General features: G+C 35.1%; 1 protein-coding gene across 1 annotated transcript in view; it reads right to left on the reverse strand.

Moving 5' to 3' along the window:
- The window catches only part of PCLO (piccolo presynaptic cytomatrix protein), a 421,831-nt gene that overhangs the window by 151,609 nt on the left and 249,053 nt on the right, over positions 1-21,169 (reverse strand). The window contains 1 exon segment of the mRNA XM_030307861.1: positions 3,308-5,495. Within this exon segment, the coding sequence (XP_030163721.1) occupies positions 3,308-5,495 (2,188 nt within the window).

Genomic DNA, 21,169 nt, shown 5'->3' on the forward strand with positions numbered 1-21,169 from the left:
CAACCACAGTAATAGTTATCTTATCTTACTTCTTACATATTCCTATATATTCCTCATGAAAAAAATCTAGCTGATTTTAATAAATGAGTATCTTAGATGATGTAGTATATGATTTCATTTGAATATATAACTTCATTAATTGTATTTGAGACACAATCCTTTAAATCATGTTTCCTTCACTATGTCTATGCCAATAAAGCAGAATCTCAACCTGATTCAAATTTTGTCAATTTATTTCTGATTACCTACTTTGGTTGTCTACTGTTCCTTACACTGACTCAATATGTAACTAAGTTGGGATATCTGTCATACTTTGCATAACAATTTATAGATCAATCAAGTACAACCAGAGAAATGAACCTACTTTTAAACTGTATTTTTTCTTCATAATTTATAGCTAATTGGACATAAATGCTAGTTGTTTCCAACTCCAATCGTCTGATCTTCCATGGTAGATCTGAACTTTAAAAATTAAATTTTATAAAAAGTAATTTCCAAATGAGTTTAAATAATTTGCTACAGATTAATATCTCCTTGTTTTCAACTGATGATATTTTCTTGCAATCTTAAATGGAAACTAAAAGTAAGCTATTTGGGGGTCTAGCATTATTCACAGCCAACCGTTATATGAATAGTTCAATTATATTCAGTATCAAACATATGTTAAAAAAACATTTTTAAAAGACACTATATTAATGCTTTATTATTTATTTTTGGCTTGGAGTATACTTTGAACGAATGTTTTCATGAAAATATCTGTATTGTAGAGATAAATATACTTGACTGCTTTGAGCTTAGCTTTCCTCCAAATCCGCTCCAAAGCAAAGGCAATTGTGCCCTGCACATAATCAACCACGCACGCACGTCAAACTGTGGACTTCAAGCTAATGGCCTTACATATTAAGCAATGCAAATGATGCTTATCTAGATTTTATCTCAAGTGAGCTACTTCAAAATTAACCAAAGTCATATAAAACACATTTGAAAAAATATTCTTAGAGTCTATAACCTAGAGTTTAATTGAATTCAAGGAAAGCACACAACAATTTGAAATCAATTAAATTTGCTTTTGTCTACTCAATACTAAACAGCCTATTAGAATGAATGTTAACACTTCTCAAAGTGATCTTCACATCATTGAATTACAGATATAGCATATGTTTGGTAAAAATTTATTTAAAAATCCCTGATATTTCATTAGTTCACAAATGAGTTATGTAATTAGGAAAAATATTCTCTAATTTTTCCCTTACCCAAGGAATCCAAGATTTCAAAAGAAAAGCTGGTCATCACTTTACCAGAAGAAGAGTTAATATGTTCATGTGATTTAAAAAGCAAAGAAAATAACTAACATTTTAAAACATACAATTTTCAAAGATAATCACTATAATTCACACACATAATGTTACATATGTAATTCAATTTGTTATAGTTGTCCTTTATCTAATTCTGTATAAGCATGTTCTTTATGACTAAATTTCTTGTCTTATTTTTAAATACATTTTAGTTTAGTTGTGTAATTTCATTGACATTTAATTTTAATTATTTCTTTGATATCATCTTTATACATTTCATAATTTTGTATGCAGCATGATGTCTCATCATCTTCTTTATGAAAATAATGTTTTTCATACAGCCCTTGATGACTATGAGTATATGTCATCCAAACATATAAATGTGAAATAAAACATTTGGTTATTTTTATAGGGTTGTATGTAAACAAACACATTTTGGAATATCTAGATACACCTACATGTCTGGCACTATGTTGACAAAACTCCATGATGAATAAATGAACTTGTCAAATCCTGTCAAATATATGCTCAATGTACACACACAGCCTTACGTGTTTAGTTATGCCGTAAACCTGTTGGAGTTTTTGTTTTATCTTGTTATTTTACCAATATGTTTATTGAAGAATCTTCATATTCTTCTGCACAATTGTTTTATATGCATATAATGTGTGTAAAATGTGGACTGTCAGAAAAGTAGCGAAAGAAACTGTTTCCACATGATATCATAACCTTGTTTAACTAGAGAGAGTCAAACAATTGACTAAACAAAAAATATACGAAGAGTGTGCTTTATTTAATTGAATAATTATCAATAAAAATGGTCAATCCAATAGCCTGTAGAGAAGAAAATAAGTCAGAAAGTAACGAGTCTGTTGGAATTTCACTAAGAGGAGTCTGTCCACTTTCAGATTCAGTCATTTAATCTTTTTAAATCTAGATTTGAATTTCTAAAATCATATCAGTGTCTAGATAACAGAAGTAGAAAGAAAATTCTTTTCATGAACACTTATTTTCCTGTGAGTCTCTGCTGAAAATGCCAGGTTTAAAAGATGAGATGTTCATGTTAGCTTAGTGCTCTACAGTCTTCAAAGGCATGAAATAATAATGCTTTTATTTGATGAGAAATGTCTTATTTTCAGGACTCAAATCATACCTACGTTCAAATGTAAACCATAGAGGAGGGAGAAAAAAGAACCAAAAGTCATGAGTCCTCTTGGCATGGAAAGGACACTTTGTATTCCTGTAAGTCTCCTCCCTTGTCACAAAATTAGTGTACAAATATTTTATTCTAAATCTAAATAATGTTTCCTGCATACTGCTATGATTATTTATTGTTAATATCATATTTAGTGCTAAGTTTTCTAGTTATGTAATGCAAAATGCACAAACTTGTCAATTACGATATTCATAGTGAGAGAAATAAAATATGAATCTTTTATTTAAGGAGAATTATAAAATTTACATTATGTTAATATCAGGTCCTTAGCCAAAGAGTCTCAAAAAGAGAACATTCTCTGAATTAATAAACAACGATATCACAAAAATAACATAAGTACTTTTCTATTACAAAGTCTAGCAGAATAGTACTTAATAGCTCTAAATCTTAATACTTTCACAAACTGAAATAAACTGACCAGTATATTTAGAAATGCATTTTTTAAAAAATAAAAGAAACATACAATGAAAAACTTTCCAGCTATGGAATTAAGGGATGACCCTATTTTATTGACACAATTACTTAATAATGGTTTTGGAAAAGTGGACGCCAAACAAATCAAGCAAACAATCAAGAAACAACAGTAAAATAATAAACTAAAAAGAAATAAAGAAAAGCATGCTAGGAAATCTATACACAAGATCAAATTTCCATTTACAAGAAATAAAATTGAAGTAAACATGCAAAAGACGCACTAAAAAAGGTAGAATACATCCTTGGAGAAGGAAAATTAAACATGCAGAAAAATAAGAGTTTGAGTTTTGAGAGTAACAAGGTAGGTTGAGGCCCAATTTACCTTCACTGTCTGACATGGCATGTTGGAAGTCATCCATGATGAACGCTATGTCACGGTCATAGCCTCTAGTTCGTGATTCTTCTCTCATGTGTTGCTGAACTTCAGGCAATGAATGACTTGATCCAAACTGATCCCTAGTGTCTGCAGATATTGGTGGCAGGGGCCCAGCTGCAGCCCTGGCCATTCCCATTGGCTGGCCAACAGGACTGAGTGGACTTTCCTCTTCAGAATTCTGGGCCACAATTGGTATTCTTCCTCTACTCTGGCTAATTGGTAAACTGGTAGGCTTAGTTCGGCCAGAAGATGAAGCATGACTAAAGGAAACATCTAGAGCTTCAGCCTCTTGAGCTTTCAGTCTTAGGGAGGAGCTGGAAGAATCTCTTTTAATTGATAAATCAAGCCCATAGACAGACGAAGGTCTGGAAGAAGGTCTGGACCTGCTGCCACTACTGTATGGCTTATCTGCTTCATCCTGCAAAGCTGAACGTAGGGTATTTCCCAATGTGCCCAGTCCTGTTCCAAGGGATGAGCCCATAAACTTCTGTTGGTCTGTAATATTTTTTCTGAGTCCAAAAGTGATATCATCTTGAAGAAGCCTTGCTCTGGAAGAAATGCCGCCAATAGATGAGGTGCTAGAAGTCATATAGCTTGTATAGTCAGGTTCAAGGTCTCTACTTTCTTGAATGGGAGAAAATTTTGACATTTTAGGATCAATTAGTGATTTCTTATGCTTTGACTGCTTTTGATAAAGTATGGCTGCTGGTAGTTGTTTTGCTGCTTGTTTTTCAAGTGTGAGTCTACTGATGCTGTACTTTTCGGATTTTGGAAAATGTCTATAGCCAGTATCAGCATGGTAGTAATGGGAAAGACCAGCAAGGTGATCTAAGCTCTCTGCTCCTCTACGGAATTCTTGTTTAATCTGATGTTTCAGAAGCTTTAACTCATAAGGATCCTCCATGGGATCTTCCTCTGCTTTCACATAACTATGCAATCTGGAGGAAGTCTGTAATGGTGCCAGGAAATCTGTCACTTCTTGAGACCTACGTGTTTCAGTGGATCGAAGGAGACGGTCTGTTTTTGACAGATCCTTTTCATGAAGGCTAAATGCAGTGCTTAATGCTGCTGTTCCTTTGGTAATTTCTCCAATGTCATCAATTAGGACATAATTTCGTGGAGTATGATGGTCAATATCTGCATAGAAAGAATCTGCAGATATGCTTGATATCGGACTGCTTGCCATACTACTTCTTTCCTCCAATCCTATTCTCAAGTCTAAGCTATTGTACTTACTCCCAAGGTGGGAAACAGCATACGTATTATCAGTAGAAACAGGTGCTATCATCAGGGGTTGGTTGCGAATTACCTCATAGTTTGAAGTTATCTTGGGCTCCAAATATAATGTAGTTTGCCTTGGCTTCTGTTGTATCACCATCATTTGTGATGGTAACTGGTAAGAAGGTTGTGGGGTTGGTGTAGGTTGAGCTTGAGGTGTGAAGGACATTGTTGCCACAGCTTGAAATGTTGGTTGAGTCTGATAAGGTGAAACTTGCTGATGGTACAAAGTCTGTTGCTGAAAATGGGACTGTTGGGTATATGGGGTGGGTGCTTGGGTAGGAAGAGCAGGGGAAGAATACTGGTACTGTGTATAAGGACTCGTAGGAGGAACCAGTTGAGATTCTGTTTGGGTTTGCGGTGGTATAAACTGACTAAATTCAGTTTGGGGAGCAGTTCTTGGTCGCTCTATGCCATGCTGACTTTCTATTCTGGTGGGTCGGGTGCTGCTCACCTCACTGTCAGACATATAATCCCGATCCTCAGCTACTCCCTGGAGGTAGGCACGCTCTCTCTTTTCCCTCTCCTTTAATAATGCCTCTTTCCTCCTGTTAATTCCCATTTCCAGGTACCGTAACTTGGCATCGATCTCCTTTTCTTCCTCATCAAGTTCTGCTTGTTTCTTTCTAAGCTTTGCAGATTCCCTCTCTACAAGATCAAGCTCTCTGTCTATATCCTGGAGAATCTTGGCCCGTGCCATTGTGTTGGTTCTGCAGATCCTTCTCCTGGACACTGTGCCCATTGTGCTGTATGTTGACTGAGTGCCTGTGGAGGTCTCCTCGGGAGGTGGGTTTGGCAGAGTTCTCTTAACTTTTTTCTGGGAGCCAGAAGGTGTCATGGTTTGAGAACCTTTTGTCTATAATTAAACAAAAATAGAACTTTATTATAAAGGGAAAATATTTTAACAACTTTATAATTTACATTTTAGATTAAAATGATTTTGTGTATGTTTTAGCTATGACAGCATAAGACAACAATTTTATACATTATTTCAAGTATTAGTCACCAATACAGTTAAATGAAAAACAGTTTTTCCTTTCTTGGTAAAGTAGTTAATTATTATTATAACTTCTGTGACATTAGCAGTGAGTTTTGAAATCAAGCATGGAACTCATTTCTAGGCAGACTTAGATTTTCGTTAGACTCTTGAGAGAATTCTAGAAACCCATTTTTCATCCTATTAGTATACATAAAACTATTTGTTAAATGTATTCCCAGAGTATATGTGTTAGCTGTCTAAAATTTAAATTGCATTTGTTAAAGATGCACATTTACCACTGTTAAGTTCAATTATTTCTATCTTCTCGTTACTACTTTACCCGCCAAGAGTGGCTGTCCTTCCTATTACAATCATGAAGTGTTTTGAAAGGAAATCTTCAAATCTCCAATGTCCTTTTTTTCCCAAAAAGAGTAATCTGAACTAATTTTCTATTTAATATTTCAATATTTTCATGACCATCTGTGTCTTATATTTTCTTAAAATTTTATTATTCTTAAGTAATTTTAGCTTTTTTTTTTTTTAATGTTTATTCATCTTTGAGAGACAGAGAGAGAGCATGAGCAGGGAAGGGGCAGAGAGAGGGAGACATAGAATCCAAAGTAGGCTCCAGGCTCTGAGCTGTCAGCACAGAGCCTGACGCGGGGCTTGAACTCACAAACTGTGAGATCATGACCTGAGCTGAAGTTGGACGCTCAACCAAGTGAGCCACCCAGGCGCCCCAGTAATTTTAGCTTCTTAATGTTTTTGCAACTTATACATGAAGCAAAGGAACTGACTGGTATTAAAAAAAAAAAAAAAAAAAAAAAAAAAGGGCGCCTGGGTGGCGCAGTCGGTTAAGCGTCCGACTTCAGCCAGGTCACGATCTCGCGGTCCGTGAGTTCGAGCCCCGCGTCAGGTTCTGGGCTGATGGCTCAGAGCCTGGAGCCTGTTTCCGATTCTGTGTCTCCCTCTCTCTCTGCCCCTCCCCCGTTCATGCTCTGTCTCTCTCTGTCCCCCCCCCAAAAAAAAAAATAAATAAACGTTGGGGGGAAAAGAAAAAAAAACCAAAAACTACTGTAGTTTTTTTTAAACCAGATAAGGTGTATTGTTGATGAACTGTTAGATATATTTGACTTCATTTGGTTTGTCATAAACTTGCATTATACAAAATCACTGGCCTTGAGAATCATACAATTTTAAAATATCAAAAGATGTGACACATCATTTCCAATAAACTGATGTAAACAAACATGATTTCCTAACACAGTGAAGAAGACAGAGACCTAGACAAAATGCCAAGACAGAGGGAACTCATCCCAAAAGAAAAAAACAAAAAAACAAAAAAACAAGAAAAGGTCATGACTAGGGATCTAATAAAAACAGATATAAATAATATGCTTGATCCAGAATTTAAAGGAACAACCATAAGGATACTAGCTGGGCTTGAGAAAAGAATAGAAGACACCAGGGAGTCCCTTGCTGCAGAGGTAAAAGACCTACAGGCTAGGCCAATATGAAAAGTAAAATAACCAAGAATTGAAACCAAATGGTATAACAACCAGGATGAAAGAAATAGAGGAATGAATAAGTGATATAAGAGTCAAAATTATGGAAAATAATGAATCTGAAAAGAGGGAAAGAATAACATTAGATCACGAATATAGACTTAGAGAACTCAGTGACTCCATAAAGCATAATAACTCTTGTATCATAGGAGCCCCAGAAGAAGAAGAGAGGGAAAAAGGGGGTAGAAGGTTTAAGGAAATCACAGATGAAAACTTGCATAATCTGGGGAAGGAACCAGACATTCAAATCCAGAAGGCACAGAGAGCTCCCATCAAAATCAACAAAAGCAGGACAACACAAGACATATAGTAGTTGAATGTGCCAAATATAGAGATAAAGAAAAATCCTAAAAGCAGCAAGATAAAAGAAGCCCTTAACTTATAAGAGAAGACAAATAAGGTTAACAGGAGATCTTTCCACAGAAACTTGGCAAACCAGAAGGCAGTGGCATGATATATTCAATGTGCTGAATTGGAAAAATGTGCAGCCAAGAATACTCTATGTGGTAAGGCTGTCATACAGAATAGGAAGACAGATAAAGAGTTTTCCAGACAAACAAAAACTAAAGGAGTTTGTGATCATTAAACCAACCCTGCCAGAAATATTAAAGGGGACTCTGAGCAGGAAGGAAAGACCAAAAGTGACAAAGGCTAGAAAGGAAGAGAGTAAAATCTCCAGAAACAATACAAAACAAGTAATAAAATGGCACTGAATATTACATATCTATCAATAATCACTCTGAATGTAAAATGACTACATGCTCCAATCAAAAGACCACGGTGTCAGAATGGATTAAAAACAACAAACAAATAAATAAACAAACAACAATCATCTATAGGCTGCCTACAAGAGACTCATTTTAGATCTAAAGACATCTGCAACTGAAAGTGAGGGGATGGAGAGCCATTTATCATGCTAATGAATATCAAAAGAATCCCAGAGTAGCCATACTTCTATCAGACAAACTAGATTTTAATTTTTTTTTTCAACGTTTATTTATTTTTGGGACAGAGAGAGACAGAGCATGAACGGGGGAGGGGCAGAGAGAGGGAGACACAGAGTCGGACACAGGCTCCAGGCTCTGAGCCATCAGCCCAGAGCCCGACGCGGGGCTCGAACTCACGGACCGCGAGATCGTGACCTGGCTGAAGTCGGACGCTTAACCGACTGCGCCACCCAGGCGCCCCCAGACAAATTAGATTTTAAACCAAAGACTATAATAAGGGATGAAGAAGGGCACTATATCTATACAACAAGAGGATCTAACAATTGTAAATATTCACCTCCCAACCTGGAGCACCAAAATATATAAAACAACAACAAACAAAAAGGAATTCATTAATAATAATACAACAATAATAGGGGATTTAGCACTCTGCTTAAACCAATGCACAGATCATCCAAGCAGAAAAATCAACAAGGGAAGAAAAAAAAAAAAAAAAAAAGAAAAATCAACAAGGAAACAATGGCTTTCAATGACACACAGGATCAGATGGACTTAAGGGGCATATTCAGAATACTCAATCCTAAAGCAGCAGAATACACATTCTTTTTTTTTTTTTTTTTTTTTTTTTTTTCTTGAGAAAGAGAGAGACAGAGCATTAGCAGGGCAGGAGCAGAGCGAGAGAGGGACACACAATCTGAAGCAGGCTCCAGGCTCTGACCTGTCGGCACAGAGCCCAATGTGGGGCTCCAACTCACAAGCTGTGAACTCATGACCTGAGCCGAAGTCAGACACTTAACCGACTGAGCCATCCACAGGCCCCAGAATACAAATTCTTTTCAAGTACACATGGGGCATTCTTCAGAATAGATCACATACTAGGTCACAAATCAGGCCTCAACAAGTACAAAAAGAGTAAGATCATGCAATGCATCCACCACAACGCTATGAAACTTGAAGTCAACCACAAGAAAAAAATTTGGAAAGACCACAAATAAATGTAGGTTAAGGAATATGCTACTAAAAAAATAAATGGGTCAACCAGAAAGTTAAAAGAAGAAATTAAAAAAAAAATAATTTAAAAAAATACGTGGAGGGGTGCCTTGCAGTCTGTGAGTTCGAGCCCCATGTCAGGCTCTCTGCTGACATCTCAAAGCCTGGAGCCTGCTTCAGATTTTGTGTCTCCCTCTCTCTCTGCCCCTGCTACACTCACACTCTGTCTCTCTCTCTCAAAAATAAATAAACATTAAAACAATTTATAAAGAAAAAAGAAGCAAAGAAAAATATTAAATACCGAACTTAACTTTACACCTAAAGGAGCTAGAAAAAGAACAACAAATGAGGCCTAAATAAAGCCAGAAGAAGGGAAATAATAAAGATTACAGCAGAAATGAATGAAAAACAAAGAAACAAAAAAACTCCGTAGAACAGATCAATCAACCCAGGAGCTTGTTCTTTGAAAGAATTAATAACATTGATAAACCCTTAGCCAAACTTATTCAAAATGGAAAGAGAAAGGACCAAATAAAATCATAAATGAGAGTGGTAAGATTATAATCAACACCACAGAAATACAATTTTAAAAGAATATTATGAAAAGTTACATGCCAACAAATTGGGCAATCTAGAAGAAATGGGTAAGTTCCTAGAAACATATAAAATACCAATGGAAACAGGAAGAAATAGATAATTTGAACAGATCCATAACCAGTAAAGAAATTGAATCAGTAATCAAAAATCGCCAAATAAACAAAATTCTGGGGTCAGATGGCTTCCCAGGGTAATTCTACCAAACATTTAAATAAGAATTAGGGGGCGCCTGGGTGGCTCAGTCGGTTAAGCGTCCGACTTCAGCTCAGGTTGTGATCTCACACCTCGCGGTTCGTGAGCTCAAGCCCCGCGTCGGGCTCTGTGCGGACAGCTCAGAGCCTGGAACCTCCTTCGGATTCTGCATCTCCCTCTCTCTCTGACCCTCCCCTGCTCACGCTCTGCCTCTCTCTCTCATATAAATAAACATTAAAAATTAAAAAAAAAAAAAAAAAAAAAGAATTAGTACCTATTCTACTCAAACTATTCCAAAAAGTAGAAATGGAAGGAACACTTCCAAACTCATTCTATGAGGCCATCATTACCTTCATTCTGAAACCAAAGAATGCATTAAAAAAGAGAATCAGCCAATATCGCTGATAAACATAGATGCAAAAATTCTCAACGAAATACTAGCAAACTGAATCCAACATTACACTAAAAGAATCATTCACCATGATCAAGTGGAACTTATTCCTGGGATGCAAGGGTGGTTCAATATTCACAAATTAATCAATAAGATACATTAATAAAAGGAAGGATAAGAACCATATGATCCTCTCAAAAGATTCAGAAAAAGCATATGACAAAGTACAGCATCCTTTTTTGATAAAAAAACCTCAATAAAGTAGGGATAAAGGGAACATACCTCAACATCTTAAAGGCCATATATAAAAGACCCACAGCTAATATCATCCTCGATAGGCAAAAATTGAGAACTTTCTCTCTATGATCAGGAACAAGACAAAGATGCTCACTTTCATCATTGTTATTTAACACAGTACTGGGATTCCTAGCCTGAGCAATCAATAACAAAAAGAAACAAAAGGGCATCCAAAATGGCAAGGAAGAAGTTAAACTTTCACTATTCACAGAAGACATAATACTCTATGTAGAAAACCCGAAAGCACCAAAAACCCAAAAGCACCAAACGCCTGCTAGAGCTGATACACAAATTCAGTAAAGTTGCAGGATACAAAATCAATGCACAGAAATCTGCTGCATTTCTATATACCAATAATGAAGCAGCAGAAAGAGAAATCAAGGAATCGATCCCTTTTATAACTGCACCAAAAACCATAAGATACCTAGGAATAAACCTAACCAAAGAGGTAAAAGATAGACCCTCTGAAAACTATAGAATACTTATGAAAGAAATTGAGACACAAAGAAATTGAAAAACATTCCATGCTTATGGATTGGAAAAAACAAATATTGTTAAAATGCTATACTACCCCAGGTGAATGTACACATTTACATATTTAATGCAATCCCTATCAAAATACCACCTGTATTTTTCAGAAAGCTAGAACAACAACTCTAAAATTTGTATGGAAACACAAAAGACCTCTTGAATAGCCAAAGCCATATCTTGAAAAAAGAAAAGCAAACCTGCAAGGCATTACAATTCCAGACTTCAAGTTACATTGCAAACTATAGTGATCAAGATGGTATGGTACTGGCACAAAAACAGACACAGAGATCAATGGAACAGCATAGAAATTCCAGAAATGAAGCCATAACTATTTGATCAACTCATCTTCAACAAAGCAGGAAAGAATAGTCAATGGAAAAAAAGACAGTGTCTTCAATAAAGAGTGTTGGCAAAACTGGACAGCCACATGGAAAAGAATGAAACTAGACTACTTTCTTGCACCATACACAAAAATAAGTACAAAATGGATGAAAGACTTAAAGGTGAGACAGGAAATCATCAAAGTCCTAGAGGAGAACACAGGCAGCACATCTTTGCATCCACCGTAGCAAGTTCTTACTAGGTATGTCTCCAGGGGCAAGAGAAACAAAAGCAAAAATGAACTACTGTGACTTCATTAAGATAAAAACCTTCTGCATAGCGAAGAAAACAATCAACAAAAGTAAAAGGCAACCAATGGAATGGGAGAAGATATTTGCAAATAACACATGTGATAAAGGTTTAGTATCCAAAATCCATTAAAAATTATAAAACTCAACACCCAAAAAGCAAATAATCAAATAAAGGAATGGGCAGAAGTCATACACAGACATTTTTCCAAAGAAGACATCCAGATGGCTAATATACACACGGAAAGATGCTCAACATCATTCATCATAAGGGAAATACAAATCAAAACCACAATGAGATACCACCTCACCTGTCAGAATGGCTAACACGAACAACTCAGGAAACAACAGATGTTGATGAGGATGCAAAAAAGGGGAACTCTCTTACATTGTTGGCGGGAATGCAAACTGGTGCAGCCACTCTGGAGAACAGTATGGAGGTTCCTCAAAAACTAAAAATAGAACTACCCCACAATCCAGCAATTGTACTTTTACCCCATGGATACAAAAATACTGATTTGAAGGCACACATGCATCCTGATGTATATAGCAGCATTGTCAACAATAGTCAAAGCACGGAAAGAGCCCAATGTCCAGCAAATGATGAATGGACGATGAAGTTGCAATATATATATATATATATATACACACACACACACATACATATATACACGTACATATATATACATACATACATACACACACACACACACATAATGCAGTATTACTCAGCCATGTAAAAAGAATGAAATCTTGCCATTTGCAAGGACATGGATGGATGAAGCTAGAGTGTATTATGTTAAGCAAATAAGTCAAAGAGAGACAAATACCATATGGTTTCACTCATATGTAAAATTTAAGAAACTAAACAGATGGACATGTGATGGAGGGGGAAGCAAGAAACAAACCATGAAACAGAATCTTAACTATAGAGAACAAGCTGAAGGTTTCTGGATGGGAGGTTAGTGGGGGATAGGCTGAAAGGGTGATGGATATTAAGGAGGCTACTTGCTGTGATACGCAATAGGTGTTATATGTTAGTGATGATTTACTCAATTTTACTCTTGAAACTAATATAACACTGTATGTTAACTAAATGGAATTTAATAAAAACTTGAAACAAAAAATAAACTGATGTAAACAAAGTTACCCAAACATTTAATAGCATATTCACAACTATATCTCAAGTCTTCTGGTTTCTAGCTGCATATTCTTTATAACTGCTTTTTTTCCCCATTTTCTTACTAATAATCCAAAGACCTTAATTCTCTCCTTATCCAAGTTATCAAATACTGAGAGCAGAAAAATAATAGGAAGTATATAAGAATTATATATCTAAATGATTAGACCAATGAAAGATCCTATGCTTTCATTGTCCTTTTATCACTTCCAAATTCATTTCCTTGGTGTTTTTATCTGCTTTGTGTTATAATTGTTCTGCTCCCTTTATTTAAATTAATAGATGCCTACAACATGGAACAGATATTTTACATTTATTTGTCTCATTTCATCTTCATAACAACCCTATGACTTAATTGTTAGTGTTAAACAAATGAAAATAATTGAAAGTGAGAGAGAATAAATTATGGGCCAAATAGTTGCTTTTGGGGCTCCAATTCCCCATATTCTTTGAGATTCCTCTGTGATGAGGAACAATCTACAATTTTAGAATCACTCCACCATATTTCGCCAACTCACAACATTTCTTCATTGTGAATATACATCCAAATATTTTAACTTTCAGAAACATGGGGTGCTTGGGTGGCTCAGTCGGCTGAACGTCCAACTTTGGCTTAGGTCATGATCTCATGGCTCATGAGTTCAAGTTCTACAGTGGGCTTACTGCTGTCAGCGCAGAGCCTGCTTTGAACCCTCTGTCCCCCTCTCTCTCTGCTCCTCCTCTGCTTGCACTCTCTCTCTCAAAAAGAAATAAAACATTTTTTAAAAAAGAAAAAAAAAAGAAATACTCATAAACCTTGGTCGCTATCACATGGCTTCTGATTACGAAATGGGTGCACATACTCTTGTTAAGGAATGAAAGAAGAAATAAAAGGTTAACATAAGAATTTGAATTATTTTTAAAGCTTTGGAGTCAAGAACTGAATTCCTCACAATTCAGTGAGTTGAATGAGAGTATGTATGTAATCTTAGGAAAAATAAAACTTTGAAGAATCATATTAATTCTTATTATTCACTGTTCATACATGTAATTTTTTTCCTAATTTACCTTTAATAGTTTATAATTCTTACTTGAGAGAATAGGCTCTAGTCAAACTCATGTTCTTCTTTTTCTTTTTTTTTTTTTTTAAATAAAGTCATAGGCTAAAGAACCATTCCAGGTTTTGGGGATTTCTAATTATCCTCCAGGGTTGCAAATATTTAATGATCCAGGACTTTTGCTTATTAATATTTCGTGAGCCATAGATGCGAGTCATGGAAGTGAGAGACAAAGCTGGTTGGAAGAAGGTGGATACTTAGTAAGTTAGCCTAGCTGACCATTCAGTCCCCACAAATCTAAATAGCTTTGCTATTCTCTGCTTGGTAACAAAATAGTTTTAACTCTGACTATAAAAATAGTCACAAGGTTGAAGACTTGTCAAGGTCTCAGCCATATTCCTCCCAAATCAAAGTATAACACAGTGATTGAAAGGTTAAGTCTCTCAGGGCAGTCACTCAGTTTCAATCCCAGCTTTATTGTTTTACTAGCTGTGCGGTCCTTAGCAGGTTGCTTAAACTCCCTGGACCTCAGTTTTCTTATATGTGAAAGGAGGTTACTTTTTATTCTTATATTATTAGTTCGTCTAAGGAATAAATGAGTTAAAACAAGTATAGAGTCTAGATTAGTAATTATCCCTGAGGGCAGACAGAAATATAATAGAGAATTTGAAATGATGTCTGGGCAACTTATAATTAAAAAAACAAAAAACAAAACTGTCTTTCAAGACCGTAAATAACCTCTAAGCTGGTTATTTAATTCTAAACCAATCAATGTATTGTAAAATAAGAGTATAGAATCCCAAAACAGAGAATCAAAACAAAATGATAATTGCTTAGAAAAAAATTCAGAGATGTATAAAAGAAAAGTTATCATGATTAAAGATGATGTAGTTTGAGGCCATGATTAGAGATGATGACAAAAATCTGGAAAAGTCTTGGTATTTAATAAGATGTTCCTTGATGACTAGCTTGGCAAAAGTTGTTTTTAGATGGATCCGGTGCACTTCATCTAAAAAAAATATTGTACTGCATATATAAATTTAAAATATTTTAAAATAGCTGGTGCAAAGAGTGAAGCAAGGGAAAGGAACAGTAAGTCCTCACAACAGAATGGATGGAGGTTGAAGGGGGACTCGAAGAATAGCTAATTTTGATTGCAAGACCTAGGAGGTGACTGTGGTAGCAAGCAAATAAACTCCAGGATAAGTTTTTCTGTCCAAAGTTATTTTAAACAACATTCTTCTCGGGGGAGTCCATTTGTAACATGCATCTTATATAGCAAAGGAAGGGAATTTCTATTGTTCTGAGGTGTCAGGGCTATTAATAAAAATAGCAATAGGTAAGGTATATGGACACACTATCCCAAAGACTTTAAATACATGCACGCACATTATCTCCTCGTAAAAATAATCTAAGCTCAATCTAAAGGTGAGAAAAGAAGGAAATCTATTTTTCCAAAGAGCTGAACGCACTAAAAATAGATGCTAGACCAAAATTGTTCACGGATTGCTATATATAGTAAATATGGCAAAAATTCAACCTATTAATTTATTTCAGGAGTTGCTAAGTGTCATTCTAAAATGCAATGTTCTAGATACTAAAGGCACAGAAATAAGAGGCATGAGGTAAAATAAATTTAATTAAATGTGATTCTCAAAGAACTTGTAAATCTGTAATGAACTTGTAAATGCTGTATGAAGAAACTATTTGTTTTTTGCTAAATAGCCCTTGGTGTCAATATCAGAGATATACTTCTAGACTACTGTACCACTAGAGAGACACAGGAGTGTATTTTTCATTTCATAAATAGAGAAAATTGAAAATCAGTGTTCATCGTGATAGTATCTTGGGTTTTCAAGCTTGTTCTTTAAGTTAGTAGGAAAGGTTCTTATGAAGGCCCTTTAGTTTCATTTTTTTATTTTTATTAAAAATTTTTTCATGTGTTTATTTTTGAGAGAGAGGGAGAGACAGAGCATGAGCAGGGGAGGGGCAGAGAGAGAGGGAGACACAGAATCTGAAGCAGGCTCCAGGCTCCAAGCTGTCAGCACAGACCCTGACATGGGGCTTGAACCCGCGGACCGTGAGATCATGACCTGAGCCGAAATCAGACGCTCAATGGACTGAGCCACCCAGGTGCCCGCCCTTTACTTTTAGATAATGTTGATGTGGATTCACTTCCAAACTGTATACTTCCACATAGATTTATGGATAAATAAGTTATTTTGATACAAATAAGCATAATTTTCTAGTGAAAGCCTAACTTCTTACACGATCCTCTATTTAACAAGTCAGTAAGTAAAGAATTTTTACTACTTGATGATAGACAAGAAAAATAAAAGCTAACAGAAGAGTAACTTGTGAAAGATAAAATGATAAATTCTATCACTCATGGAAAAATACTTTAAAAACTGATAAAACATTTAAAATCCATTAGGCCTTGCAACAGGCCACAAGGCCTGGCACATACAAAATAAAGCTATCCCATTTCTTCAACTAGAGTACTGTAGAATAGTTTACCAACCATTTCCATGAATCAAAACTCTAAAGAGGCAGTATCATGACCGTTATGAGAGTATCAGTGAATTATTGAAAGTTTATAGACATGCTTAGCAAGGAGGACTTGAATCTCTACTGTCACGGGACAGAACTGACCATTTGTAAATGTAATTGGAATTCTCTTTAAAAAGTAGTTGTCTCCTTATTGTTGTAATAACCCATTAACAAGAAAGAAGGGAAAAACCCAACTACAAGACTGTATTAACGGGAGAGTAAAAACGAAGTAACAGAACATATTTAAAGTCAGACACTTACAAGTTATTTCTCAATCTAGTAGTACAAAACTGTTTTCCAATTATACTGTGAAAATGGCACTCAATATTTCATCAGACATCTTTAAGCCTCTCCTTAATGTACCTCTTGTCCCAGTTTGTGTTGTTTTCTTGCTGAAAGTCATTGCTCTTGGGCTGAGCAGCCATGCAGAAAACTAGTTTCTACCTCACTGGACAGAAGCATTAGAGATGTCAGTCGGTGCAGCACTTATTGTCTTATATTTTCTGCAATGTCCCAAAGAGATTAATTTCTTTTCTTTTCTAAAATCCATCTAGAGTATTTTTCAAAGCCCTCTTAAGAAGTTTTTTAGGGTGGGCATGTTTTTGTATATATGTTTGTATGTATATGTATTTGTTCTCTCTCCTTCTCTCCTTTCCTCCCTCTTTTTTTTTTTTTTTTTCTTTCCTAACATTAAATCAGATGGCTGTATTCCAGGGAATGGAACAAAGTATAATTTGTTCCTATAGTCCTTTGATATAGTTCAATATAGTGGCTGTAATATGTAGGGCTCTTTCTTTTTTTTTCAGACTAGCAACTGCTTTATTCAACCACCACATACTATATAAAGTTCAAGAGGAATAATTACATTTTGTCACAAATCTCCTCAGAGGAGTGTTTTACTTAGAGTGTTTTAGTGAAAATTTTATCTGAAACTTATTATAGTCAAATGACAGATTTGGGACCACATGAAAGTTAGGACTGATTATACAATGCCTTTGGGCTATTTCAGCTATTATTTTCAATATTTATATCATACAGGTAGGTTTGAAGTAGATAAACCCTTCTCTTTTATAATGAAACTGGTATTCTTTTGATCAATTTGTTTATTATTACTCTATCACTAAGAGATGTTCATTCTTTTCCAGAATACTCTGCCTATCTACCCAGCTTTTTACATTTTTAGGCTTTGTCTGTCTAGAGTTATACCATTTCTTAAAGGGACCATGAAAACAGTTCTCCAAGCTACCTCTGAGAGACAACATTCAGTGTGTGAATCCATTTTTCCCCTGCAAAGTCCTCTAATATTATCCAAATCATTTTTCCTGGATTTTGAGGATCTAGTAAAAACTCATCTACCCATCTTGTGTATTCCTTCTTCTCATCATAGTCTCCCAAACTGCACTGAAGCTTTATACATGATAATTAATATCTCTTCAACACAGATTTATATTGCATCCTTTACACTAACATACCCTTCCAACATACTATATCATAAGTATCTTACATCTAGCTTAAAGTGCATACCATATTTGCAACTAGAATATACAAAGTCCAAAACATGTGAAAGCTATGGCTAAACACGATGCCATAGTTTGTATGCTTTACACATTAAAACGGGGTGGGGGGGTGATCTAAATTTACTTTTCAACCCTAAACAACTGCTAAACCTGTCTCCCAACTGAAATTTATATATGTATATACGTTTTCATGTATGGCTATATAAAAAGTATTCATATAAATGAGATGATTACTTCAGTTAGTATTATATTATTTCTTTATGGGTAAGCTGAGAAGGCCAGGGGAACTTTCTTTTTTTTTTTTTTTAAATGACAACATTTATTATTTAGAAGAGTATTATTGACAAGCATATACAGGTTTCCAATTTCTCTTTTAATCTCTGTCACATAGTATTATGATTAGAAAGAAAACATTTGCTATATTTAAGTCAACACTTGAATAAAAGAACAATATCTTTGTTAACTAATTTATCTACTAAATGGATATATTCTTCTGGAAGTAGATACTGTTTTACTTATTTTTGTAAAGTGTTCCCATATACAAAATTTATGACAACTAGGAAAAGTATGTAAGAAACTCCTGAGAAAATGAAAAATAAGAAAAGATAAATGAAATTAGTAAAAAATGATGTAATAAAGTTAATTGGCACATGTAACAAGAATTTTCTAGACACAGGCTTAGGAACAAAAGTGAGATGATTCTGAAATGGGGCAACCGAAAGATACAGGAAGCACAGGTGATAGAACCAAGATATAATTGGCTGTCCATAACATACTATACAGGTGCTATAAAGAGGCAGATATAGACACATCTTTTGATTTGTCAGTTAAAAAGTCACTGGTGATACTGTGAAAACCAGTTCCTATGGTGATTACACTAGGTTAAAAATAAATGGTCCAAGGTAAAGCAGTGAGGGTGCATGGACTCGTCACAGCTTGGTGACCAAGAAGGACACAGGTAGTGGTTTGGGGGTGGGAGTTGTGAGGCACAGTTTTCTTTAGGGAGAAAAAACTTAACCAAGATATCATCTGAGGTTCAGGAGGAGGGGAGGGGAAATGATTAAAGACATACAAGAAAAAAGAGTAAATGGACAAAACATTTATATAAACAACATGCTTTAGGTAGGGATAGCATCCTGTTTCAACAGTAAAAACTAAAACATTAAGACCTAAAATATATCAAAACTTACTATGTAGTGAGCATTAAGAGCTTTATATATAATTGTATTACATTTCAGACACATCTTTCTTAGAAACTATATTAATTTCAAGTTTCAGGTATTTATAACTTTAAAGATACTATATAACTTGGCCAAACTTGCAGAGCTATGACTAATAAATGGCAGAGCTGAGACTTAACTCCATGTTGGCCTAATGTCAATGGTCAAGATTAAGTACAATGCAATTTATTTAAAATTCAGAATATTTTAAAATTAAAATAATCTACAATGCAGGTTTCTACATTACCACGTAAGATAAATAAGAAACATGTATTAAAATAATGCACTCATACCTGATACATCAATAAACAGTACATTTAAAGTTTGGAAGAAGCAAATCATTATGGAAATGAAAAGAAAGTAAGCAAACTATCAATCCAAAATTTATTTTCAATTTCCATGAAACTTAATACTCATCTGGGTTTTCAAACTATCAATCTTCATTCTCTAAACAGTGTATATATTTCCCAAATTTCTAGAAAATATGTTCAAGAAATTACTATTATTTTATGACATGAGCAGGAGACATTTTGGAGGAGTCTAACACTGAATGCGTACTTTGATTGTTTGGGATTGGCGACTTCTAGTTTTTGGTCCCCTGTCCATCTATCCAATAAATATTTTTACTAAGTCCATATTATGTGCCATGTTCTATGCTAGGCCATAATAACATAAAGATCCTGGTATCATTTCTGCCTTTAGGAAGCTTTTAGAGCTTAGAAAAATAATAGAGACATTTGACCACATACTGTGATTTGATATGATAAATTTTATAATAAAGGCTTATATGTGGTCCTTAGAGAGGGCAGAGGGAGGAGTTTGTATCTCATATAACTCTCTCTCTAGAGGCCTCTGAGGAGACAACTTGTGGAGTAGTTTTAAATGGTAAGAAGGAAACCGTAAGGTCTATAGAGGAGTAATCTCTTGGCAGCAGAACCCATGTGAAAGGTTTAAAATATGGTTGCATGTTATGTCCCAGGGCCTACAAAGTCTAGTGTATTGTGTTGAAACATGTATATGTGGAGGGAGAAAACAGTACCTGGAGGTGAAGCTAGAGAGTGTTGTATCAGACCATGTAGGGCCTTGAATGTCATGTTAAGTTTATACTTCATTATATAGACAAGGAGAGCCTATGTACAGAAATGACACCATAATATGTATTTATTAGGAGGTAGTTTTGGCCAAATTTTACTACTACAAATAGTAGAAAGAGCCTAAAGTCAAATGCATTAATTCTGGTTTCTGTGGTAGATAATTTCTTACCCACAAGACCATATCCTTGGTATCAGACTTCCAGTCTACTTCGTTTCCCAAATATACTAAGATAACACCTATGTGAAACTATAGTTACTAGGTTATTTGCTCTTAGGTCATGATACTTCAAGTCTAAGGACACTCTACAAGTCTTGTGGCTCTTTTTACAATCTTACTGATGGAGTTTCGACACAAAGGTGTTTGTAATATATTTATTACGCAAATTTTTGTTGTGTTTCCACGAGAGTCTTTCTCATGGGAAAGGGGAAGATGGCAAAAATCAAAACTGTATGGAGTAGAGTTAGGAGAGAAGAAAAACAGAAGGTGTGGTTACAGAGAAAGGGATAGACGTAGAAACACTCAATGTCTGGAAGGGAAGAAAGAAGAACAGTTTGGGAGGTGACAGAGAAATTACTAAAAATAAGGTCAAGGCAAGAGCATTGGATACAGCAATTGAAAGAGTACTGTTTTTACCTACAAAATGCTATTTTGAAAAAAATCTCTGCTTTCTTTTTCTACTTGTTATATTTGTGTATATGCATGTATTTGTATATATTTATGTGACTGTTGTAACTAGCCATATTTTTATATAAAAAATGTTTTTCACAGACAGCATATATTTTATAATGTAAGGTTTGTATTTTAATGGACAGC

Source organism: Lynx canadensis, chromosome A2, assembly GCF_007474595.2.
Source record: "Lynx canadensis isolate LIC74 chromosome A2, mLynCan4.pri.v2, whole genome shotgun sequence".
Taxonomy (NCBI): Eukaryota; Metazoa; Chordata; class Mammalia; order Carnivora; family Felidae; genus Lynx; species Lynx canadensis.